Below are 27,474 nucleotides of genomic sequence, written 5' to 3'. Positions count from 1 at the left end.
CTAAGCTGATACAATTTTGTGAATTCTCTATAAATGGGTTCCATACTGTAGGTACCATTGCAAATTTATTGGTTCGTAAACGTTCGCTTCTTTCGCTCTTCTTATCAAATCGTATAAACCTTCCTGCTCTTTGTTTTTGAAAAAAATGCAGGTCTGCAAATTTTATTCCACAAATGTGAGACATCTAAATTCTTTGCCTGATATGCACCGCGGGAATATAGCAGAGCAATAAATGCATCTAGTTTTGTTGTATCTAGCTCTCTCTTAGTCCCCAATGCTCTAAATGTTTCTTCTTCCGTACATTTTATTATATAATCCCTTATACAGTGATCACGCCAGGTTTGGGACTTGCATCTATTTCTTTCCAAACTGTTCCATCAGGTCCAGTTGCGATACGTTGGTTTTCTACATCAGTCTCATTCTCTTCTGTCAACGATGGTTTCCTTCCCGTTTGCCTTGGACGTGAACGCTTATTTATAATATTCAACTCTGATTTGGTCGTAAATAGCTTTTCATGTGTTTCCATGCTATTTTCAGTTGCTGAAGTTCCTTGTACATCGCACACTGAACAGTCTTCTTCTATGTCCGTTATTATATATACTTTACGTTTTCTTTTATAACAGCTTTACACAAAACGCCCTGAAATGCTTTCTGTCTGATTTTTAGAGGTAACAAGTTTAGATATCGACTGATTGACTAACAAACCGAGATGTATTCTGGTCGGAAGGACGATAGTAAGTAAGAATATGGTCTGTGACGGCAATATTTATATGAAAATATTGATGGGTGCTGACTGTTCACCACCAACGGTCGTTCGAGGGTGGAATTGACCGTTGACCATTGGAAAGCCTCACTTTTCCCGTGTTTTATCAGAATGAACAACGACCGTAAGAAACTTTTCGACTTTTGAAATGTTTGTAACAATTGACCATAATGACGGTTCATCTTGATCGAGGGATGAATTATGGTTTATGACAAGATTACGGGCGTAACAGTTATTATTACTTGTTATTACTGATTTTGTTTGTCATCTGACCTTGAGATAGCTTTTTCTTTATACTGATTACATTTATTTTGAGAGTAACTAAAATATTTTATCGGTCGATTAAACTGACCGCCCGCGGTAGGCAGGACAGAATACAACTTTTTCTTAGAAAAGAAAAAGGCAAACTAGAAGTAAAAAGTTAGAAATTATGAAGCAATATAATAACGTTTAAATATGGTTAAATTTGTGTAGAAGTTTGAAAACGGTCAGTTTGACCAGCACTGGTAGGTTTAGTGTTAAAACGCAAGGCCGATTTCCAATCACTATTATTTTCGTATTAAAATATTTCTTGCTTGCCACACCTACCTATTTCACATAAATCTCTATTAGTAAATGATTGAAATATAAATAACTCTATCAACTTCGAAAAACTCTATTCAACAGCGAAAAAACGCGGTATCAACTATCTATTCGAAACCTTATTTACTTACTAATATGACAAAGAAACCTCAAAAATATTCTCTAGCTAAAAATCAATTTCTTATTCCTTTCAATACCCCAATGACCTTTGCGAGTACCCCGCGAGAGAAGTACGTCCTAGCCAAAAACCGATCCGGCTACGGTACCAAACACTAAACTACCAAACGAAGAAAATATCATTGATCATAGAAAACAAATTTATAAACCAATTCACTTGTTCTTCGGCCAATCTTTCGGTTGGAAGAATTTTTTTATACGTCGATTTTATCTCAAATATTTTCTGTTAGATTACACTTAGAAGGCAAAAGTTTGAGAAGCTGGTACTCACCTGTGTCGCGTGCGTGTACTACCCACTAGTTCGCCGGAGAAGCAGTGAGCTTCGGCTGAGGATCGCAAGGGTGTTACCCGGAGGGTTAGCTGGTCGATAGGTTCGCGCTTGCGTTCTTCTTATCATCCCCTCCAGCGTGTCGCGAGCTAACGACTCGGGGGAAACTGGACGAGCCCCTGGTTTCCCGATATGCCCAGGCCTGGTTCTCTCTCGTGTTTGTATAGGATGATGTTGTTCGATGCACATCAAACACGCCCCACCTGCTGGTCGTCTGAAGATGAAATGTCAGGTTACGCATTGGTAAAACGTGGTTGTGTCTATATCGAACCGTTGCGATACTATTTCGCGTCCCGGGTTGCGCAACTTTATACGATCGAAGCTTGTTTTTAAAACATATGACGAACCTCTAAAGCGTCTGCATGTGAAATGAAATCAAAGCAGGGGACGAGATATAACTCAGGAGCAAATCCGACAATATTATTTCTGTACTTTATTTTTGTATCTGCCACGTTCTCTTTCCTGATATCTTAATGATTACAGATAGCGTGCCGGCGAGATGTTGATTTCCCGGTTCTATCGTTGCTGTCCACTCGACCGGCTCTGCGTTTCACAAGCTCGAGCTGCATAAAAGAATTAATGCAGCGACCCAGTTATTCATGATTCCTCGGCGTTGCACTTACGGAGCTTTTGTGCCTATGGAGATCGTACTTTGAAATCTTTCGAGAGATAGAATTTCTATTGTTTGGGGCTGTGTTAGTTAGGCGTGCGGGCGCGTGTAGGTAAAGTACGGAAACGGATTCTTCTTTTGGAATAAAATTTCTTTCTTTATAGCATTCTGTGCGGCAGCTCTGGTTTACGTTCACGCGGATGCAATAAAATTGATATATTCGCAACAGTGTCTGCCCTTTTGCGTGTTAGTATAGATATAGTATTCAACGCGAGGAGACGGTTCTTTTTTTCTCCCCCGTTTTCTTTTTCCCCCTTTTTCTTCTCTTCGCGTAGGGAAGTCAATGTTAGAGCTGTTTTTTTCTGTGGGAAAGTGGGTCACAAACATTTTTCCGAGGTAAAAACCTTCAAAGGAAACAAGAACGTCTGGATTTTCATTAAGATTACATTTTCAGTACGCTTTAGATATAACGTCTCGCCTTGTTGCGTAAGAAAATATGAATTAGCACTGGCTTCTCTTTGAATGAAAATTTTATTCCTTTTTCATGCCTTCAAGTTTCCCGAGAGACCAATTAAGCCACTCGGCTTGAGTAGGTGGCTTCGCGTTAACACATAAGAAAAATAGCCCCAGTAAAACTTTTATCCTCATAGCTGTAACTTTTTATTACCGCGTTTAAATGAATACTTTTCATCCACTTATCGCTATAAGTGTCTACATATATTTAGTAATTTATTCTGTACATTATGTCATTAACCATAGATATGTAATATGTAGATTGTGGTTTTGTGGCTAACTCAAAAGTACTAAACTCTGTAAAAAGGAATGCAACAATATATATAATATGCAAATCAAATTATTTATTTTGATACTTAATGGATAAAACAAATTTTTATTCGGGTTCCATTCTTGTACTTACGTTTATAAAAATATGAAATTACACAAACATACGCAATCTTATAATATCGTTACATCTTGTATATATTTATGTACAATTATTGGATGGATTGGAAAAATGTAATAAAAAAATTATTTGTGCGTAAAGGTGACGATGCATCACTATCTTGGATGGTTTTCACATCATCGATGAATGATTCCATAAGCATCGTACTGTCTTAGATATTCGCCTTCATCCACATTGTGACAAACTTATGAGGTGCTACGACAATACCTTTACCAGCGTCACGACTATCGACAGTTCTGTAATTCCTACAATCTTCGTTCAATCAATATCCATGGAATCGTTTCTTGGACGTAATTATTAGATTATTGCCAATGCATTCAAATTTTCGTACATATAATCAGGCGAAATAATAAACGTCTAATTTAAATGTTTAAAAGGCAAAATATTTAATTTTTCAGGCATGGGACTTGGACTTTCCGAAATTTAATTGTTAAAGCAGATGAATCGTTTTCCAAAATCAATATTCACATCTGACAATTTAAACCGAGCGTCTCTTTAAAAATATTCAATATATTCAATGGAAAATTCTAATTTCTATTTTCTTTTACATCGACATTAACAATCAAATATAATTAGCATAAAGAGAAACATTATCCAATATTTAAAAAAATGAAAGGTCACCTTTTGCAAATTAAGGTCACCATCTAGTAGAAAATAGTTTCGAAACCATATGAGAACGTTCTCGAATTTCCCAGGCACGTCGATAAAGAGATTTTCTATGCGAACCATGTGCGGCGTGCACAGTGCTGGCCTCGCGCAGCAACCACGAGAAATATACGAAGCTCATTGCCGGATTCGGAGACATGAATGCGTGGATCGCATACAATATCGGATGAAAAGGGAATGGCCGCTGCGGCACGATCTATCCCCACCAAAAACGCTGAACACCTGAGCGTCCCTGGGGGCAGCTCAGGAGGAACAGTCATTATTGCGCCAGTATAACATTCGCTTCCAGTTCTCTTGAACGAACCATCGAGTTTTCGAGACACCATCCACGAGATCACGATACGGCCGTGTTCACGATCGCCACGTTCCCTCGGTTCGTCGTTACGAAAAAGCAAAAACCGCGTGGCCGCCTCGAAACCGTCCCATCATTCGCTGAACGCGCGCGATACGATGAGATTGTTCTCGGCAAATAACGAAAATGTGACGTGAGATTGGCCTTAAGAGAGCCTTGGCAAGAACGTGACACGTTTCGCAGTCGGTCGTTCAGTGTGGCACGCACTCTGCCAAAATGCCAGTGAGAAGGACCAATTTTCACGCGTTCACCAGTGCGCTTGTGTCGGTACTGTTCTTGGTTCTGGTGGCGCTTCGCGTCGGCCAGGTAAGTTTGGCAATGTCCAGTCACGAAGTTCTACGTACAACACATTTTGCAACAATTTCTTTTACATTGTCAATAAATGAAGTGCTTTATGAAATATTCGTAGCTGTTTTTATTGAAATAATTTTTATTTGCAAAATACTTTTCTGTTACGATACATTATTAATCGATAGCCGAAGGAATCTTTCCATAGATGCAGATGGAGGTAATTTCGTTTGAATCTCAATGATTTTTTACTCTAATCATATTACGATTGGTTTCTTGGATAGATAAGACCTCAATATCCAATGACTTTAATCAACTGTTATGAATTATATATTAATCAGACTTTTGTGGACCTTTTTCTCGGTGTCCCCATCGAAAAGTACATTATACGCGCCGGAATGCACGCTTGATGCAGTTCCGCTGTTACCTGTATCGCTGTCGTTTATTCATCTGTGTATCGGCACGAGTTAAGATCAGCGATACGCGATCGTCGTTGGACAAACAGAACCGCGGGAAAATGGTCAAATCGAAATGGAAGATGACTGTTCTTTATCTTGCTGGGATAACGCGAGATGCATATAAACGCACGTTCGCCGACGATAAATCGCCACGATCGAGTACCGAGTCTCCAGCTGACTCATTCATCTCGCGCAAATACACTCCCGTCGCTTCTAAATCGGTGTCACTGACGTTCAACCGTTAAACAAATTAGAAAAATGTACAATAAACTGCAATCATAAATCGGTCGTTATCTAACGATTCCAATAATTTACTAAAATCTTCGTCTATCATCTCATTAGGAGAATTAGGAAAAACTACAAGGATCCACAAGGATTGAACGGTACTGGAACATAGTATCGCGAAACTGTTCTTGGAAAAAGCGGATCCTTTAGGCATTCGCGTGCTCACCACGCAATACGATATGATACAGTAATCTATCGGCAAGTAGGTACGCTAACGGCCGCAAACGTTGCCTTTCCACATTGTTTCGGTAAGAACGTTGCGCTCTCTCGCCGAGAAAAATTCAGATAGACCGGCTGGAGCATGGCTAGCTTCGTTGGTTTCTGCGAGAACGCGATACAGGAATGCATGTCCAGCGGGAGGGCTGCATCGTTGGATGGCATGGTTCTCTCTGTCTCGTTTCACTCGAAATATATCGTACGTCGAAATGCCGTGGATCCTCTGGATCTGCCTATGGCCAGCAAGAATGCGGGCTACCACGAACACGGCCACGCGTGTGCGTGTATCGATGGGACGGGCATCGAATGCGTGAATTGCACAATTACGTGTGCTGGATAAAAGAGCGAACAAACGAACGGTGTGTATTTATGCGTGAATTGAATGGGAGATATAGAAACATGTTTAAAGCTCGTACCAATGGAATGTAAATACTGAGTGAATATGAAAAACATTAGCATTATTCATTTCTTCTCTTAAGAAAATGATTCCTTTTAGAGGTACCTTGATATAAAGGAAATCTTAAGCTATTCATAAGCGAATTTTCCATTATGGCTAATGCAGAAGCGTAAGTTATTTTTACAAGAAATATCATAATCTCTGGGTGACTAGATATTTGTCTGAACTGGTTCATAACGCGTACATAACGCCCGATGCAACGAACACCCGGTATGTATCGTGCAAACACGTACCGTTTAAGTGGGCAGTGAGAAACAATGATGCACACAGCCGCTCGGCCGTATACCACTCCTCGCGGACCGAACTTTTACTTAATTAAAAAATCTATTTAACAGGAAACTGGCCTTGCCTCATACGGGGTTATCTACTACGTAAATCGTAGATACAACTTGGCTTTGGTTCGAATCCCGCGTGTATAAATAGACCTTCCTCTCGGGACCCTCTCCGTGAATCGAACGTGGTCTTTTTACGTACGCACAATTACGCCCGTGTCAGCGGCGAGAAAACGCATCGGGGATACACAGCGAATGTTATCGAAATCGGCGATATGCTCTGGAAAGCTTCGCCACACAAGAGATTCGAAAGCAAGTTGCGCAAGCTCGCAGGGAATTTTAATGGCGTTCGCCGGCTGTCGAGCTGAGCATCGGCGAATTAATTGCAAACGCTTGTACCGAACTTTCCAAGAATCTTAAGGCTCTTCTCATTTCTTTGCGATACTTGTCAATCGAGGGCATTACCGATCATCCGTAATAGTAGGTGGCCTTATTAAAGCGTGCGGCCTCACGCTGATCAATTTACACAACGTCGCTTTATTAATATTTATGAGTTACCCTACCATATCACCGCGATATAGAACGCACGGACTCGATCTGTGACACGCCGAGGTGACAAGTTTGGGTACGTTGAGCAATTATTTTGCGCCAGTTTCGCTATGCTTCTTGCGCGTGTACGCGCGGTTGCGGGTCATACGCTACCGTCTCGAAGAATAGAACGCAATAAACAAGGATAATCGTAAAATCGCGCTACCGTTGCTTGATAATTCCACATTTTATTCAACAGATATTTCAACGCGCGTCATCCAATTCCAGCTAATGGTAACATACCTTATGGAATAATTTTTGTATGGTCGAATTATGATCCGATTAACCCTATGGAATAATACTTGTATGGTCGAATTATGATCCGATTACGAGAATTTCCGGATGTAAAAACACTGTAAATACTAAGCTTGCTGTTTAATTTTATTATCTGTAAATTTTTGCAAAAATCAGCAAAATTTCAGATTTTTGTTTTTACGAGTATTAAAATCGTGCAGGTGCTTTTAGTAAAATTAACGCTAATTTTCATTACGGTGGAATGAATATGAAAGCACTTGCATACTGGCAGTAATTGCAAAACCTGGATTATGTCGGAAATTTTTATGAGATGAAAATATAAATAAATATTTTTTCCCTACATGGTACAATATAATACACGTTAAAGCTTAACATGTAGTTTTTGTGAACAAATATCTAGTGAGTTATATAGTACCTACTCTTTTCATGGCTCAGAGTAACAGATGTGTGTCACAACTGGTGTGACTACATACGGTAGAAAAAGAGCGCGATCCTCTTAGTTAAATATTCAATCACGTCGAAATGACGCAACGCAAACTATACATCGCCGCGTCGAAAGAAAAATTCATTCCTTCATCCTTGCACTCATCCGTGTGCGCGACATACCATTGCGCGTCCTCGAGAGCGACAGTCTCGCACAGAAAATCTTATGCTTCTCATATACCTATCTTATTTCCCAACGAGCGGAGGAATTCTCACTTTCCGCGAGAATTCCACGAGGCGCTCTGTGAAATCTGCGATCACGCATGCACACTCAGCATCGTTCCTTCTGTGGCAATCGACAGAATTTAAAGCGTGACGGCATCTCTCGCGTTTATTCCACCTTTGTAATCCTCTTACGTCGGACAGTTTTCGTCGAGCAGACAACCGTGCGGGTTCGTAAATTTAGCCATTTATAAGTCCACAAACTGTGATCGAAAATCACAGTCGGATCACAACTACAATGCTCCAACGACGACATTTTATCCACTTTTGACATGTTGGATTTCGTCTAAGACCTTGGACTTAAGGATTATATTTTCGTATCGGTTTCGTACCGCATCTCTTTTTGGAATGAAGTTTAAAGGTTAAATCAAACCGACGGATTCATAACTAGGATAGTATGTGAATGTATAGATGTAACAGTAAATACGTAGACATGTTATTGAAAATAATATTCTAATCGGTTTGCTTGATCATGCTGGTTACAAGACCAGTTTGACGAATTAGAATATCAAATCTTAACTAGATGCAATAATATCGGAACGGTTTCTTCGGAAATGTTCCATGGTTCGCCGAAGGCATGATGCAACGCACAATTAATTCTTACATGGTATATATTACATACGGTCGATCAATCGACAAGATTTTCAACGAATTCGTGCTCTTACTTGGATCTCTTTGGACGAATTCGCTGATTGGGTAGGAGGATGGACAGAGAACGAGCAAATGTTGTCGAAGGATTTTTTTCGTTTTGCTGCAGTGTAAGTGCACCACCATATACAGAGTCTTGTACAAAAACGGACAGAACCGTTGCATACTTTTCCTCTCATTGGCGTGTCCATTTTGGGAGAACGAGCACGGACCAGATAGCGTCTCTGCCTACGCCACAGGGGCGGCCTACGTTCGGCCGCGATAATATGTCTTTCGTTCGAGATTGCGAAAGGTACGAGAACGGGTACGAGAGGGTTACGAGCGCCGGGAGAATATCGACGATCCACCCAACGCATGGCTGGCTATAACTACTCGCAGCTGGTATATCATACGTTATATCTACATCGAAGATCAAACACGTACACACGACCGGCGACACGGAAGCATAACGCGTATTGTCCGATTTTAGACGACAGAAACATGTTCCAACGTTGCATATAAAATACTTTCTTTATTATGATAACAGTGAGATATCTATGGAGATTGGAGATTTTGTAACTAGGATATTTCTCGGTTCTCTTGGTTGATTACATGACACGGTGCTTCGTTAAGTTGGACTTATTGAGGTAGGACTATTTCGAATACGGATTCCACAGATTTATATGAATTTAGTTCAGGAATAACTAAGGGGAAGTTCTATATGTTTAGAATAGTGTAACTGTAATTCTAATTGTCAGATGTTCAACTAGTTGTGAAAAAAGCATGTTTGGAGTTTGGAAGAGTTTGAATTATTGAAAAATGATGATGTGATAATAAGTTATTCTACACGACTGACAATAAGTGTGACCGAAGTGAGAATGACGATAATAAGATTTCAAATTTTTGAACAATTATGTCAAATGTTATTAGTATAGAGATATGGACCATGTTATAGAATTTTTGTTGAATCATTTCATTTTCTCATAACTGATTGGCTACAAACAAGTCCAAAGTAGTTACAGCTTCTTATAAATTATTCAGAATCACTACTTTGCTAAATTTCGTTCAAATTAATGAGGATCACATCTGAAGTAGAATTAATGTTCGAATTAGTCAAATCAAATATGTATGAGGTTGCATCACCTGCAACACACTCTGATTACCTAAATCCAGTTGAAGAAATGAAATTTGTACAATCTTGATTAATTACGCTATTACGCTTTAAAAATGTTGTGGCAGTCAGGTAGCTGGACCAAATATGGCCGAACAGTTTATAACCATCATGCCAGTCTGCTCTTTTTCTCTGGCATCACTGCACTTTCGAACACACTGGTACGAAGTTCTTTTACATAGGAATGCAGATGTTCGAGGCTATGGAAAGATACAGCGTTAACGCTGCGAGGCGTCGTTTTTTCATCGATTTGCATTGGTAAATTCTAGAATGATCTGGCCGCTGGGAATCACGCATCGTTTCAGCGTTACGAGCTGCGCTGTGTATCAGAGCGAACGGAAACGGTGCTAATGATGACGCGTTCCAGCCGCGGCGTGCATACTATGCATCGTACTACGTACAATACGCGATTTCACCGCTATTCCCGACTTCATTATTTTCCCGCCTATCGAGATATTACTAAACGCCAATGAAAGTGAATATGTTTAAACAATGCTGTCGCTCATAATTCTTCATATATCATTTAATGCGTATAATACGTGAAATTCATTTATTGACGAATCATCGCGATGAAAATTATGATTGTGAAAAGATAACATGAAGTGCCATGAACATATCCTCTTTTTTTTTTTTTTTTTTTTTTTGCACATTTAAATTTCCTATCAATATATGTAAATTCAAAGTCCAATGATAACCGGTGTGTTATGGATTTATCGTTATTAGAAATTAAGAGACATTACGTGTGTAATTTTCTGAAGTAAATAAATCTCGAGACTATTGATGGCTATGTCCTCCAAGTTTGATCAGTGCAGACGAAATGCAAGTGCGCTTTTTCCCAAAAACACGCGCATGGCATATTACATGACATCCATATTTAGTTAGAGACTATGAGTTTCTAAACTTTTATAGCTATGTACCATAGTACTGTGTTCATACTAAATTTTATCTACAATTTTCTCAAATTAAGTATATCGTCACGTGTACCATCTTCTCCTGATATTATCATTTCATTAGAACAAAAATTTGCAGATTTTTAATAAGGTGTGCACCATATCTTTTGTTATGCTTCTTGGGTGGCAAAGCCCAAGACAAAGGAGCTTTGAGCTCTGAATATTCTCGGCTACGCCGCAATTAATTCTTTCTTCATCCTCATTCTCGTTTTCTTAATGCCAACGATGCTGACAAATAAGCACCGCATCGAGTATTCGTCTTCCTCCTACGCCGCAAGGCCAGCAAAGCGTTAATACCTCGTTAAAATATTTCTCGGGAAGTGTAATAATTAAAGGCGATCCACCTAGTCACACCTTCTATCACCATCGTGCAAATCGTTGGACAAACACGAGGAAATAGTCGTGTAATTAATGCCTCGACTACTGAATAGATAACGATATCATTCCAAATATGAGGAACTGCGATGGTAAACGAAGTAAATACCAGAAGCAAAAGCTTCAAACAGATACAAGAAAATGCATTTTTCTTAATTTGATAAGTTACATTATCTGTTACTTAAAAGCCATGAACTTTCAGCGTTTATCACATTCAGAAATTTTAAGGAAGTATAAATAAAGTGGATTGGGTAAATTTATTTATTTGTATTTTACACTTTCATCTCCTTCAATCACGGCGTAATTAGCATTTATCATAGCGGTAGTCTTAAAAACTCGAATAAATTAATAAATCGTTTACCATTCCAACTTCTCAATTACTAAACAATTTTAACGGTACCCAGCAACTTTTACCATTTTCTAATACCGACTCTCTTGTAATAGGACCAGTAGCTATTTCTTCGTCATTTTATATAGCGAGAAAAATGCAAAATCGTTAAATCCTCCGATGAAAAACCGCGTATTTAATATTACCATCGTCGGTGGAGAAAACTCGCTCGTTCCCAACCGAAGGAACACTGCCACAAAAGTTCGATTCTCTTGGTTCGTGGTTTCACCGGTGCTTCCTCGACTTCCAGATAGGATTCACGGACGCTTACATCTTTACGACAATGCCATTTCGTACGCGGCGAGATGTGTTGCCAGCGGACGGGTTGTGCACGTACACGTCGAACACAAAGGGAACTCGAGGTACTGCACACGAAGCGTGAAGAACGTACCTCTCCGTCGATTTCGTCCTGGCGTCGCCCTCGGGAGAACTACGGATATAAATCACGATCTCCACTGACGTGGCTGATTTGCCGACTGCCGTGGGCAAACCTATATGACTGCTCCATGGATCGAACCATGTCAAGTGTTTAAACTACCTATGGGCTCCGGTCCACGGAACCCAACGTGGTACCAGGGGGAGAAAAGGGATATGGAGGAAGAAGAAAGGCGAACGTACAGAGCGTTTCAGAGGAGGAATTGTAAAGTTTTGGAGGATATAATATGAATAATGATGCATAATTTATAGGTGGTAGATATCGTGGAAATGTATGTTTGAGAGATTATACGACTGAAAATCAGAGAAAAGGGATACAGATTGAGAGAAAAGACGAACGTAGAGAGTATTTGAGAAAAGGAGTTGTAAACTTTTGAAAGATACGAGTAGTAATGATCCTCGATCTATAGTTATCGAATAGATATCATAGAAATGTTTATTCAAAGATTATACGATTTCTCGTACCAATTGGTTTCTGCGAGTAATATAAACGTATCTGTTAGATATGCGAAGAAAGTGTGAAGAATCAAATGCGTCGTAACTGACTAAAACGCGTATTCTCTTACAGGTCATTTATATTATTATGAACAGCCAACTTTTATACGCATGTTTGCCATGATCACCCTTGTTTAATCATAGATACTGCAATTTTCATTTCAGTGACAACCAAGTTAGCTTTGAAGCAACCTGTAAAACCGCGGATCGTACCCTTCGAATTCCCTCGGTTCTACCGTTCGACTCGAAATCGAATTCACCTGGGCTCTGAATTCTTTATCGTTTTCTGGGAAACGAGGTAGAACGACCCAGACTGCCGCATGAAATCGCGCCGCTGTTTTAATGTCCCGTTCCTCCAGCCATGCACTTCCTTCTTCATCGAACTTCTTGCTGTTCTCTTTCTCCTGTTCGACGCCATTATCCATCGGTTAGCTCATCGGTTTATGAGTCGACGTTCCGAAGGACAATCGTCGGAAACGTATCGCTACATCGGATCTCCCGTAAACTCGGTGTCCCATCGAGTTTCGATACCTTCTTTATTTCGTACTTCCTTTCATGTGGCGTCACCCTTTGCAATCGAATTGTTCGTTGGGTACCGTAAAATACGCCAGCATTCGCCGCGTACGGAATCGTTGTTCTGCTGGAACAATAAACGCGCGCCGTGTGTTGCCGTTCGCAAACGTAATGATACCGTTTCGCGAAAGATAAACGGCACAGTTAAGAAAATAGTATCGGAGCAGTGATATCACTCCGTCCCGTTGTCATACACACTGATTATCCGTGTCGTGCGAAATTATTGAAACGTTTTCATCCAACTTTGTACGCTTGTTCCTTCGAACGTTACGTTTGGGTACTGTCCTCATGTGCAATATAGTAATTTGATTACGTCGTAGTAGAAAATTCTACGCGTCAAAAAGATATCTATGAAATTGATGGAACATATACTCTTCTAGGCTTGGTAATTTTAAATGAAAATTCATGAAAGTAGATTTTTGATAACTAAATGTTTGTGTGTATTTATGACAAGTTTGTGGAAAAATGTACAGCGACATATTAGATACAGTGATTGGAAGAAGTAATTCAGAATGAAATATGGAATTTGCTAAAGATATGCTTCACTGCATAATAAGGATACGTGCAAATATTTCTTGTAACCACTTCATAGAAGAATATATAAAATACTTGTTATAGTGTTTGGTAGATAAAATAGATCTCAATCTTCCTTTAATATGGGTGAACGTATGAATTTACATAGACATTTGCAATCTAGTGTTCGTAGTTAATTAAAATATTCAGTATACTGCTATACATTTAGAAAGATATCGTAAATTTGAAGCTTTTAAAACATGTTCTTGTGAAGTATACTTAAAAACTCAAGGACGGTCGTTTAGAAGTAAACTAGTTAATTTAAAAATAAAAAACAAAATAAATATAACAACTCGAAATCGAGTGTTTAATGAAATAGCGCATTTAACTTAAAAACAATTTCGAAAGATTTATGTACAGCGCTCCTGTCTGGAAGTCAAGGCTTTCGAAGCCGCGGGAGCATCGATTTCGCCACGATACGATAGCTGGACCAGTGACCTCAACCGGTCATAAAATCGAGCGTAGTTTTGCCTTTTTGCTTTTAAATTTTGTCGCTTTCACTTTTCGCCATACTTTTCCGTCTGACCACTGACTGCGACTCTGTCTTGCTCTTCGACGAACTCTTTCGTTCGTAATGTTTCTCTTTCAAGACGACGAGAAACGCTCGATCCCGTTTATTAATCGGAATGCGGCTCTGAGAGAAACGTTCAAGGCAGCACGCAATTCATATTCAGATTCGAAGTTGCAAACACGCCAACGAAGTTGTTGAAAAAATATTTTATAATTATGATCAATCATAAATAACATCTTTTTCAAATCATTTCTTTTATTCTGACTATGTTATATTGCGTATTTGAATAATTTGATTTGAAATGAATACAAAATTAATGATGGTAGATAAGATTTCTAGCAATTTCTAACCATTTTAGATTCTGATAAGAGAACTGGAACTAATTGCAACGATAGCATGATATTTTAATAATTTAATCGGCTTGATGAGTGGCTAGCGACAGAGTAGCAGAAGTTGCACGTGGAGATGAAATATGTATTAATTGCTATGCTTTTATTGCACTTGCACGAACTGCTTAAACTCGATGTAGAATTAATCACGACGAGAGGCTCCCTTTCTTGGGATTCCGATAGAAGCTATGGAAACCTACGTTATTTTCATTTCAGTGGTTTTATATTCGACGCAGGTTTAACGGCGCGACGTCGGAAAGTATCCGATTTTCTCTACCCAGACACAAAAAGATGATTCTCTTTCAATCTGTCTAATGAGTTATCGTTGAAGATTAAGCAACCATACAGTCAGCCGCGATAAACGATCCGCCGTTGATACAACAATTTATTAATAAGCATACCTGGGTCCGAGCGTAAGTCTACGAAATTTGCAATCGTGTCAGAGATTAATTAAAACCGCGTAGAAAAGGCTGTCGAGGTACCGAGGTTCTCTGGGCTTTATTCGCCATGTATCGTTCATTTTAATTTCTTCCATGTGTGCCCGCGATTATTAAAGAAGAGCTGCTCGCTCTACGAGAAATTACATCGACCGCCGCCGCTGTAAGATTTATTAATTGCACCGTACGTACGTTCCTCATTCAGGTTTTAACAGTTCAATTAAAAACAGCGATAACTGGACTACGATATTAACATCGACCTCATCGATTAAACGCCATGTGATTATACAGAATTTGTATTTCGCGTGATACTTCATCGTTCAAAAGTACTCGGACACTTGCTTCTTTATATTATAATAACTTTGCATAATAGCATACTATGGCACTATCGAACTGATTTTTAAATATACTATACGCAATAATTAAATTGACGTTTGTAATTTTTGAAATTGTTGGAAATATTTTGGTACCTCACAAGCTTATTGTTCTTAGATATTTTAATTTGTGAATTATAATCTACATTAACAAAGATTTCCTGATTAGATGAAAAGACTTCTGGCGTTAATGCAAAGGATGATATTATAAAATATAATATTAAATATTTGCAGATATATACAGATATATACAGACATACAGTAAATAGCAGTAAATTACAATGGGTAATTTAAATCTACAGTGTGTTAGGTAGTAAGCGCTCCTTCTGATTATCAATTAATCATTAACTTATATTCAAGGAAATATTTCAATTTCAAAATTCATTTTGATTAAATTCACTACCTTATTTTCCCATATACATTTGAGTATTTTTTCTTCCTACAAATCTCCTGTATAAATGATCATGTAGTATATGCGTATACGTATACGTATCTATTGTACTAAACTGGCGCCATAGTTCCTTTGTTCGTATCACGATAAAAAATCATTATGGTAAAAATTCACCGTGATAGGTAACATCGTAGATGCTGTAGGGAACAGCATCGGCATCCACCCGTTCAAACACCTTAACATTATTGAAACTTATCGTTTATCTATTTATCGACGCAGGTGGTGAAGGTAATAAGCATCGTGGCTCTCGCGCCACGCGCGTTTCGTATAATCGTAATAATTTCACGCAATTCACTTTCGCCATTCAATAACACGCATGCAGAAAGCGTATAGTATACACCCATACATTGACCATTAGCCAACACCAACGTATAATACCACACATATGTATACATAAACGCGCTCGCGCGATCTCTTGCGGTTATTAAACCTACGATACGCGGTCATACGTGTGAATGTATTCATGACCGTGCGTGTGCATTTCTATTAGTCCGTAATATATACGATAAGAAACAAACTCGTTGCGAATCTCATCTCCGCGTTATTTGCACAAGGCGTAATCGGTTACTTTTCAGAAAGAAAGCGGATTCCTTGGCGCGAAGATTTACGTAACTTAAGACGACAGAATCGATCGCTTGAAACACAATGACGCACGACAAAAGAGTAAAATAATGGAATACCATTAGCCACTATACAAATTTAACGTCTAACGTTTCATGGTATACTATACAAATTTCATAAAAACGTGACCGATATCCTATACGTATTGTCGAGAACGAAGGGGTGAAATCAATATTTTCGATCGTTAAAATTGCAAGTGGTAATAATACGAGGATCATATAGACATCGTTCGGTTTCAACAGAGCAAGCTTTATGGGCTGTTTTTCTGCCACGAGCAAACTGATTAGAGGAACGCTTATTGAAACGATTGTATCGTTCCTAACTACCAATGCAACCGATCATGCTGGCTATAAAAGTACATATATGTTTCTCTATCGAATTAAGTCGATATCCATCGGCAGTGCGCGTGTTCAAATTTACAAGGTCTAACGAAGGTAACTCAATATATTACGCGCGTACACCACGTTCCTTTCATCGTTCCACTAATTGCGTCGAGTGCATCAAATATGCTTTCACTTGATGTTTTAGAAGAAAATCACGGAGGCTCTCTTCGAGCGCATTGTCTCGTGAACGACGCGGAACATAATAGAACGGAATGCGGGAGCTCTCCCGCGAGTCGAACGCTCGCTCGCACACAGAGCGGAATCTTCTGCGGATCGCACACTTTCACGTGTCCCGGCTTTTCTTTCGAACCGTTTCTACCATGCGTAAATTTAACAGACAGCGTGCCAGGGCCCGGTGCACACTCTGCTTTCACTTACACGCTTTCGGGTTTCGAGAGGATCGCGCTCCCGTAAAAGTGGGAGGAGATGACGCGCACGTTCGATCAGATACCGCGAAACTTAAATTTACAATTACTTCCGACGATGGTTGATCTGATAATTTCCGAGTCGAATTATTGAACGGACTAGGGCGAGTTTCATCTCTTACAAAATGTCTTGTAGCTTTCGCGAGGCTCCTCCCAGTCCTTAAATATTACAAACAATTAAGCCAATCGTGGCCATTGAGGTCTTTTTATGAGGTGAGTTCCTTGCGATGCGGGTTTTCATTCATCGTTTTCAACGAAGATTGCGTTGGGTTATGATGTTTCTTTTTGTAAAATGGGGACAATTTGGAAAATAGTATGAGCAAATGTTCAACATTTGAAATACTATTGGTATATGATAAAGCGATGCTACTTTTATTTTAAATAATCTTATAGTTTGTAGTTGGTTTGTCTAGTAGTTCAAGTTAGTTCCAAGATAATTTAAACAACAATATAATATTTACGATAAGTTTTCTACATCTCAGACTTCACTCGATAATTTCATAATCACGGTATCCAAGCCTAAGTTTTGAATCCAATAAATTCGTAATTCTCATAAACCGAATTTACCTTGAACAATATATCATGTATTTTGAAAGAAACTGTACGACAAATACGTCTGTTCTCTTCGACCAATCAATCAAAACTACATCTTATGTTGACTCACGACAAAGAGGTTATAAAACCAATGTATGTATACATATATATTTATTTATTTATTTATTTATTTATTGATGGCGAATGCTTCTTTATCGATGAGAAGGAAATCGAAGTTTCACCGAGTCCCCCTCTCAGTCAGAAATTTCTTCGAGGATCTTCCTTCTCGGAAGTCATTTGTTTGTTCGCGTACCGTTCGACATAACCGTTTTCCCTGAATGCTTCCGTGTAAACGGTCATTATTAAACAATGTGTGTGTTAAACAATGTGCCGTTAAACGTCCAGGCATAAAACTTGCCAAACGATCGGATCGCAAATTGTACGACGAAACGGTGAGCGCCATTTCTGGCGAAAATGCCGCTGGCTTGGGTTTCGGTGGACGCGAAGAAAAAGGAGAAAAGGGAAAGAACAGGAAGAAAGGGAAAAAGAAAAGAAAGAAAGGAAGGAGAGAAAATCGACGACACAGACGGTTAGACGAAAGAACCTGAAGAAGGCAGGGTCAATAACATACGTTTCGGTTGTCTCCTTCTTCCTTTTTCCTCGCAAGATAATTCGAGAGCTGGCTCGAGCCCTCTGGCCAAAGAATGCGCTTTCTACGTTGCATGTATCCAGCGTACGTGCAAGCAGTTCGCATTGACAAACGCCTTAGAGCTCTGCCTGTAATAGTCGTAAAGAAAAGGAACAAAAAGGAACGATACATCTGATAACGTCGTAATTGTTATATTAATGTCTGGTAGTCTGCTTTGTACGTAATTTTATCGTTTGAAGGTGTTGCATGATCGCCACGTTACCTTCAGGGACGTATTTCTTCGTAATGATATAATTCGTGCTTCGGACACGGCTCAACTGTATGTTAATCGGAAGTATGTGTTTTTCAGGTTTACTCGAGCATGTAAATAAAGAATCATTTGGAATCATAGCTATAAACTTGAGCAGTTAGGGAAAGATTCTTAACAGATACTTCATAGATACTACGGATTTTCTTTCTAAGTGAAATCAACTCGTGAGATCGCTCTTTATTTACGAAAAAGGTGTTCGAATTCTCTACTAATTAATTCAACGCTCTATAAAAATAAACTTTCACGATGCATTTCTCATTATTGTTCTTGTTGTGCTGTCGATGGTACAGACAAAACTAATTAATAACCAGTTCATTAAAATCACGACTCTACTTTCGACACACTGATATTTTAAGGCATTATATACATATTTTACCACGCTAATGTGTACCTATGTTTTGTATAAGTTCTCAATCGTGCAACTTTGAAACGCTCTATACTTTCGAACGTTTAAAGAATGCAGGCGATGAGTGGTGAGAAACTGATATATTTCCTTTTCAAGTTCAGGTTCCTGTGCGTTGGCGAACATATTGAGGGACGGAGAGTGTTTTCACGAAAAAACAATGGTACATCGAACGTGAAAGAAGGTCGGGAGGCATGTAAACAATTATTGCAAGTTGTTTCTTGAAACTTGCTTCCTCAGGAAGACCGGTGGCATTGTAAACGCCTGTAGTATATTACAGTTTGCGAGTGTGACACAGCAGCATTGTTCCGCGGAGACGTGACTTCCTCGTATTTTTCAATTACTCGGCCGCACCACGTGCTGTTCCGTGCACGTTTAGTATTTTTCCAGAGCTTCGTTATAACTTTCCGCTTGGAAGACTTCGCAGTGAATCAAAAAAGATCATCACTGTTCTATGTACGGTATTTATTTCTACGAACGAACGACAGTTTTATAGCGATCATACTTTTCAGAACGGAAGGACATCATTTACTGGAATGAAATTTTAATTGGTGCCCGATTAAATGAATTACTGTCAATTGAATCCAATTAATCGCACCTTTAATGTTTTTAGTACAAATAAAAAATCGTAGGTAGTAAAGAGAATCACTGAATTTCTATTATGCGAATTCCAGATACAGTGACTCACAAATATACTTGAACACACTGAGCACAATAAAAACCTACCTGTACATACGTAATGAGACATTGAGAGTAAAAGCGAACCACGATATTCAACAGATTGAGTAATTCATTGTCTAAAATGGATGTGAGCAGAAAATATTCACTGTAGCAACTGATTTCGTTATGCTACCTGACGAAGAGTTTGATTTGGACAAACCAAATTATTTCATGTTTGTATGATTCATATAGCTTATTGGAATAAAGCTATTAGGAAAAAATGAATGATACATTACGTTAAGAAAGAATACGACTTATAATTAGTCTGCTTTTGCTCTCTCTCTCTCTCTGCCTCGTTTGATGGTAAATATTCGAATACTTTCGTGAGTCACTGCATATAAACTGTCTATTTTTCGATAGATACAAGTAAGTAATCACCGTGACCAAAAAAAGGAAGAGTTTGAAAAGTTTTAAACAACACCCCGGCCTATCCTCCGGCTACTTCTACGAACTTGAATCGAAATGTGCAATACGTATCTCCTACTCCTCTCGAAGAAACGATAAAAAGAATCGGAAATCCTGATAAACTACGGCCATCCAAAGAGAGCAGTAAAACTTTCTTTCGAAACCCCTTTATCTCGAACAAGCAGAAGTTTCACGGTTTAGCGGCGGTGTGTACTCGAAACCCTATACCTATTCACGTATTTAATAAAACCGATACGGCGAAGCGAAGGTTCGCGTATGTCCGACGTTTCGATAAGTCCGCCAATATATTTCATTCGATTCGGAAAAAATAGTCGCCGCTTCACAGTCGATACTATTCCGCCCTCGTTCCTGCGGTTCGCATACTTGCCCCATGGGTGTGTACTATCGGAATGTGTTGAAACATTGCGGCCACAAGGCGGTCGGATTAAATCTTGATACATTGCCGCTATCCACGCGTAAAATTCGCGCTCGCGCGAGCACACCATGCGCGCGCGCGCTCTCCTGCACACACACACCTCTATGAAGATGTTGTTACACAGTTTCGCCTATGTAGACGAAGCCGAAAAAATTCATTGATTTATCGACCGGGGTTTTGATTGTCGATAGCGTGCATTCTATCGTAGCGAATTACTAAGTGGCCACTTGCCCGCCACGGTTCCTTGTACATGAATTATTCTATTTCGTGACCGGTCGTCGCGCGTCCGCGCCGGCTAATTGTTGCTTTCCCCGTGGACGAGTAAAATCGCTCGTTAGCGAGTTACATCGATCGTTGATCCGTTCGAACGCCGCTTCCAGCCCGTGTTCCTCGTGTCCCACGCGAAATTCGCCAACAACCCGACACGTTCTAGATGTTATCTAACCAACACGCTAGCTCGGATCGCGTTAACTTTCGTTTATATAAGCAGCCGGTTCCGTGATGTCACCCTCATTTTCTTCTGCCCACTATTCTCGTCTCTCCGCTACCTGGACAAGGCACAATGTTCAGCAATTGATTGCGTCACTTTAGACATCAAACGGGGGGGCGTGTTCCATGGCGTGAGCACACGTTTTTTACGTCTCCAACGCAGGAAGAAAGCTATGCTCGCTACAATGTTGACTTCGATTAACGTCTAGCACGCGACCATAGTTTCGCGTGAATCCACCAGAGGAGATGTATAAAAGATTTCGTGTAATATCAAATGTTGCGTGCATTTACGACCCGCCCAATGATCGTGAATCATAGTAATTACGCACATACCGCGATTCTCCTTACGATCGTAGAAATTAGAAAAGACCGCTGCGTTTCTTATAACGTTGCAATGGTAGAGCCGTGTCCTTCATTGGAGCTCGTCTCACATTCGATGCCTCGAGGACCTCTGGTCTCGTTTCTTCTCCTGCCGGCCTCTCCTTCAAGTATTCGTTAATTGGAGCTACCGTATCGATTACGTAAAGCCTCGGGTCTCAAGCGTATACTCGCAATCAGCCTATAATTAACGCATTCCTTTTTCCAGCAATCGCAAGTTTTAAGAAAATGAATTCGTCGTTGTTTGCAATACGACTGACAAATAGATAAGTAGGCTAAACGTATAATGGACTATAACGAAATAACAAGCCTAAGATCACAGCTAACTTTAGTCAAGGTATATTACGAAAATACGAACGATCCACGAGGATCGCGTTAACCAACGGAACTAATCGTTGCGAACGAAAGAAGTTGGCATAAAAAGAAATTCGGAAGGATGTCATTCGTCAGTGTCGAAAGGAAGACAAAGGCAGTCTAAGTTTCGGTATTCTAAGGATAATAGAATATAGATGGCGAACGAGATAGGGATACCACAAGTATGCAGAACAGAGACCGAAAAAGGAGCAATCAGCAAAACGCAAGGACGCGCGTATACGTTACCATGTCGTGTTCTCATAATCGATTAGCCGTCCGCGAGGAGGAGGAATCCTTTTCTGTAACCCAACACGTCTCTGATCTTTCTCTCTTTCTTCGCGGAGAGAGGCCACTGAAGCATTTAGGACCGTTGGCCTTGCAACCGCCTACGTTCCAGACCTTTGTCTCGCTTCCAAGAGACTCGATGCTTGTCGCGGTGGCATCTCTTTCGCTCGTCTCTAGCTCGGTTCTATTTTATTGTTGGTGTATATCCGTCTGGCACTTCTGGACGTACTTATATGTATACATGTCTACTATATACCGTGGCAAGAACGTGGTGAGGCCACATGAAATTGAAAGTTAGCGTGGGTCGATAGCTGCCGCCCAGACCGGTCCAAGTTTACTTGGGCATTAAGTTAGCGATTGGCACGAGAAAATATCACCGATCTTTCGTTATGACTCAAGAGCTTCGATGGGTATGCATGACCGAGCAAAAACTCGTGAATTTCGATCGTTTTCTATAGGGGTATCCGGTACATAATTCGCCATGGTCACGAGAATTCTTCCCCTTGTCTGATTGTAATTAATTAAATAATTTATAACCACGAGACGAACGGTGGATGCTTGAGGCCTGGTATGCGATCTTTAAAGGGCAAGGGGCAATTAACTGAGTATAATTAAAGCTGGCAGACTAATTAGCCTGGTATGTTAATATTAATTGTGTCTTGGTTCATATTTTTGTATCTTTTTCAACCACGATTCTCATGATCCAACTGTTGCTATCTCCAGATGTCGATATATCTATAGTATACGCAAATGTTGGAAAACGAAAGTGGAGAAACGAGCTTTACCAGCGAGTCCTCCTTCAGATTGAAAATCGACCATCCCGATGTATACATATTTTAATATTCGTTTTCACTGCTTATCTTTGCAACAGAGTAGAGAATATCTTTGTGCTGTTATATTCTAGTTGCAAGTGAATCTCTTAGAAACTAAACTAATCAATTATGTTTCTTTTTCTTAATTCATTAAATTCATACATAATAAGTATTCAACTCTAAAAAAAAAAAAAAAAAAAGAAAAAAGTCCGAAGATTGATTACTATATGCAGAAAACAATTCTCAATTTGAACACAAATTTGAAAATATAATATTTGTGATACCATTGTTTTCCTTTACCTTCCAATATATGGAGTCGATTAGTATGGCTCCTGGCTGACCTAGATATCGCTTAGCGTTCATCGAAACAACTACGGTAACAAGCAAACAACTTTAGTAACGATCTACAGTAGTTGAATTCGTTACCAAAGTTTCGTTCGATCAGGGTGTCTGCTGTCAATATAATTCTTGTTCAATCGCAGGTCACCGGACAATTATTGGACACGGAGTTTCAACCGACGGTTACAGCAACATGTAAGGCCGGCCACATGACGATACGAGTGAACCTGAATCAAAGTTTCGTGGGAGCTATTCATGCTAGAGATTTTCGGACGCCGCAATGTATGGCGCCCGGAAACGGCTCTACACACGCCACGCTCGCCATTAATCTTCTCGCGCCCAAAGGCTCCCCGGATTATTGTGGCGTTTTGGTAAACAACGTAAGCGATCTTTTCCATTTCTATGATTAAATCTCAAACACATATTGATACCACTTTCCAATGTGAGAAGATCCACTTGCTGAAACAAATGCTTTAAAATCGAAAAGTAAAGTCAGGTAAGATAAATGCTCAATTTACTGTTGCATTTTAATTTCGTTCTTGATCTTCAGATATTACGAAACAATCTGTATAACTATGCTCGCGAAATGATATCACAGAAATATCAGAATAGAACACCGCGTTCAACTCTTATTACTTCGGCCGATAACATCAGGAGACTCTATTCGTTTGGTGGAAAACGTCGTCCTTCATTAAACGCGCTTGCAACAAATTCCCCTTAATCTCGTTGTAATTCTTGCAGGACACCGAGGAGCGGTCCATTCCTATCGCGGTAAGGATACACAAGACGTTAGAGCTGGCGGATGATAAATTTTACGTGATCACGTGCGGAAAAGCTGGATTCAAAAACGCCAAGTACATATCACAGTTTATTAATATTATCCTGTATCTCGGTGGAATCGCCAGCAATCCACGAGAGTGGATTGCTACACAGAAAGACTTTAATATCCTAACACGACACGATAATTTCTTTGCTCAGGAACGAGACCTCGCTAGTATCTTTACGCCTTTTGGACGGAGGCCACAAAGTGCAAGAGGCTATTTATGGTCACAACTACACTTTGCGTGCGGAGATCTCGCGACCAGATGGTTCGTACACAGCGTCTCTTACTCCGTTTCACCTCTTACGTTTAATTGGAATTAACGAGCACGCGTAGCGCGTGAACGCGACCGCGCGTTCACGCGTTCTCATCGATCTTTCTCGTTTGCAGGAATGTACGGAATCAAAGTAAAATCGTGTTTTGCGTTCAACAAACGAAACAGCAGCGTACAACTGATCGACGATAAAGGGTACGTTTTACATCCACCCCGTTTATCTTCATTTGTTCGTCCTCTAGGACGAATTCATTTATCAAAATCGTTCGTGAACCTATAAAGTTTGTGGAAATCTAATCTATAATAGTTACGTAAAACTGTCGATTACATTTTGTCGGACGGATCAATGATAATTCTAACAGAGTTACATAATTCCGATATGAATTTTACGCGATTCAAGCTGTCACGGCTGCGATCACGATCATAACCGGTTGCGTAATGTTCATTTTCCATGACAAAGGTGTCCCGTAAAGGCTCGGGTCATGACGAAATTCATCTACGATCGAAACACTGGCCTGGCGGATGCGACATTGTTCTCGATGTTCCGGTTCCCTGACAGTCCGCAGGTGCATTTTCAATGTGACATCGCCGTGTGCAGAGGTAAACTGATTCGCTGAATGATTTCCGATTACGGCCTGCTTCGAACTGGGTTACAGCGTGCCGTTCAACTCGGCTCGGCAATTAACATATACCCTCGAAACTTTCTTTGGACGTTTAGTAAACGCGTTATTCGAACGGACACCGACAACCATAGTCGTATCGCGTCTAGGTTCGTTCGATTACGCTTCCTACTTTGCAAGAAGAGATTTCAGAACGCTTTCCTCCCAGTGGTCGAGCAAGTGTCGAACGGTAAATAATGCGTCGTAATAGATAACAGGTGAAACGTAAAACGGTTTATCTTCTTTTCCACCAGGAAGCTGCGGAACCCCCGTTTGCGAAGGCGATAACGAGGAAGATATAAAGGGAGCGTCCTTAATTAATGGGCAAAGCGTGAGCGGCGAGGAAGGAGTGCTCCTAGCCGGCACGAGCGTGTTCGTTCTTGACCCTGGTCAAACGCCATGTAAATATCGCACCATACTTTTCATACTATACCATCGCTTCCTGCTTACTCCGTGGATAACACCGCGTGATTATACTCATACCTCCTACTTGAACTCCTACCTCCGGAGTTGAATTAATTAGCCATCACGCAGCAGGTTCTCCGTTTCGACGAGATTCTCTGTTCTCAATTTTCCACAGGATAGGTTTCTTATAGTTGTTAACGCGGTACTTGTTTCATAGCCGTTCAGACATTGTACGAGGATGGCAGCGTTCACCCGTTATGGTTGCTGTGGCTGGCAGTAGCTCTTGGCATTCTGTTCCTCATCATGCTGATAATCAATATATTCCTCTGCTCCGCGATGACCTGCAGCTGCACCAGGACGGACATTATCGAGAAAGAGCCATCGATTATCGAGGACTACGATCCGTATCGTAGCTGGCATGGCTCCCAATACGGCTCGAGGTTCGATTTTATTTCTCATTGCAACGACGTTTCAGATCATAAGAACACGAAGACGAAAGATTCCTTGAAATTCCACGGAACTTGTAATTACCCCGAAGGCGAAAGAGATTCTCTTTTAGTGCGGAGTGTAATTGAGATGTTTAGAAAAGGAGGATTCGAGGAATTTGCGTGCTTCGAATTGATTGAAACACGGTAGTGAATTCTTTGGATCGATTGCTAGCTTGTTGAAGGGAAATAATGAATATTGCTCACGTGAGCTAAACGAGCATATGAAATGCATAGCGAAGAAAAAATACTTCTTTCTTTTCAAACATATTTTACTCAATTTAGTATTGCTCGTGAAACTTGATGCTATATCGTACGTCATATTTAAAAAATATTCTGGCCTTTAATTATTGCTTTTGTATTCAAAATGACTAATCGTCTACGTGTTTGATCTATCAACGCATTGTCATCGAGATTATTTTTAGCAACGATCGAACACTCGACTGAATCATTGTCTGTGTTTAGGTACTCCTTAAACGGGAAGCAAGGATATGCTTCCGGAGGATCGACGATGAATTCAACCAGGTCGATATCGACGAACAGCGATCACTACGCCATAGTCCATTCAAGGCCAGGTAGCAGATATTCCGGACCAGGTCAGAAGCACCATCACCATCACAGAGGGCCGCCGTCGAACATTGGCTCGCACTATTCTGGAAAATAATATTCATCAAACTTACATATATAACGAAACAAGAAGAGATGGATAGAACAAAGTATCATTTTGATTAATGTTTCGAACACAATTGAAGCTCTTTTATAACAACGCAACCACGCGTAACGGGTATCTAGATTCGATAGAGTCATTGCTCACACTGTTCAAAGACAAACTACATGAATATCGAGATAATAGACAATGGTTGATCCTTGACTCGAAACAAAAGCATGCAGACGCGTTGCAATAATATGCTTAATTATATTCTTAACAAAGAACAGTAATGAACACTTACACTGTTTGGGAATTCTTTTCGCGTTAAGGATTGACTTAAGTATAGCTTGATACGTTCTCAATAGTTACTACTAATATATGATACACTTAGTTCGCAATTCCTGCCTTCAAAGAGTATTTTTGTATTGATATTCAACTATCGTCTGACTCGTACTCCCGTTTTCTCAAAAAGGCAGGAAACTTGAGAAAGATCAAACATTAATTTGTACGCGGATTCTACAATGAAATAACACATTTCATTCGTAGGTATATCGAGATATGACAATCCGTTCCATTTACTTTTAGTATCTCTGTACGAGAGAAGGTTCTTCAACTAGATCGTATATGTATCATATGATAGTCATAAATATAGGTACTTAGCATTCTTTTTTTACTATGTTGCGTAATATCTACTTAATTAAGATGGAATTAGACGAACGCTTTTGTACATAAATTCATTAATCAGAAACATCATCCTTTGTACTAGCGACGCGTAGGAACGTTCTTTCGTGTGCATGTATGTTTCTCGCACTGTTCAATTAGAGGTATTATCATCATGAACAAAATTTGTATTTTGTATAAAGAAAAGAAAAAAAAATCTACGAATTCTGGAAAATAGCTGGAATAAGGAATATAGTAACTTGAAAA

At 39.9% G+C, this 27,474-nt stretch overlaps 2 protein-coding genes across 4 annotated transcripts in view; one reads left to right on the top strand and one right to left on the bottom strand.

The window, feature by feature from the left end:
- Positions 1 to 1,940, bottom strand: part of Syn (synapsin) — a 48,001-nt gene extending 46,061 nt beyond the window's left edge. For all 3 annotated transcript variants that reach the window (XR_011800394.1, XM_072008239.1, XM_072008230.1), the window contains exon 1: positions 1,794 to 1,940. The gene's annotated coding sequence lies outside the window, so the exon portion shown is untranslated. The remainder of the gene's footprint in view (positions 1 to 1,793) is intronic.
- A 2,387-nt stretch (positions 1,941 to 4,327) lies between these two features.
- LOC139991285 (cuticlin-6) lies at positions 4,328 to 27,474 on the top strand. The gene is made up of 9 exons (XM_072011245.1): positions 4,328 to 4,745; positions 23,399 to 23,635; positions 23,997 to 24,109; positions 24,234 to 24,343; positions 24,466 to 24,544; positions 24,810 to 24,949; positions 25,263 to 25,409; positions 25,631 to 25,853; positions 26,364 to 27,474. Exons 1-9 carry the CDS (start codon positions 4,656 to 4,658, stop codon positions 26,560 to 26,562), a joined length of 1,338 nt encoding a protein of 445 aa, XP_071867346.1. The 5' UTR covers positions 4,328 to 4,655; the 3' UTR covers positions 26,563 to 27,474.

This window comes from Bombus fervidus, chromosome 1, assembly GCF_041682495.2.
Source record: "Bombus fervidus isolate BK054 chromosome 1, iyBomFerv1, whole genome shotgun sequence".
Lineage (NCBI taxonomy): Eukaryota > Metazoa > Arthropoda > Insecta > Hymenoptera > Apidae > Bombus > Bombus fervidus.
This window is presented reverse-complemented; position numbering and strand designations above follow the sequence as displayed.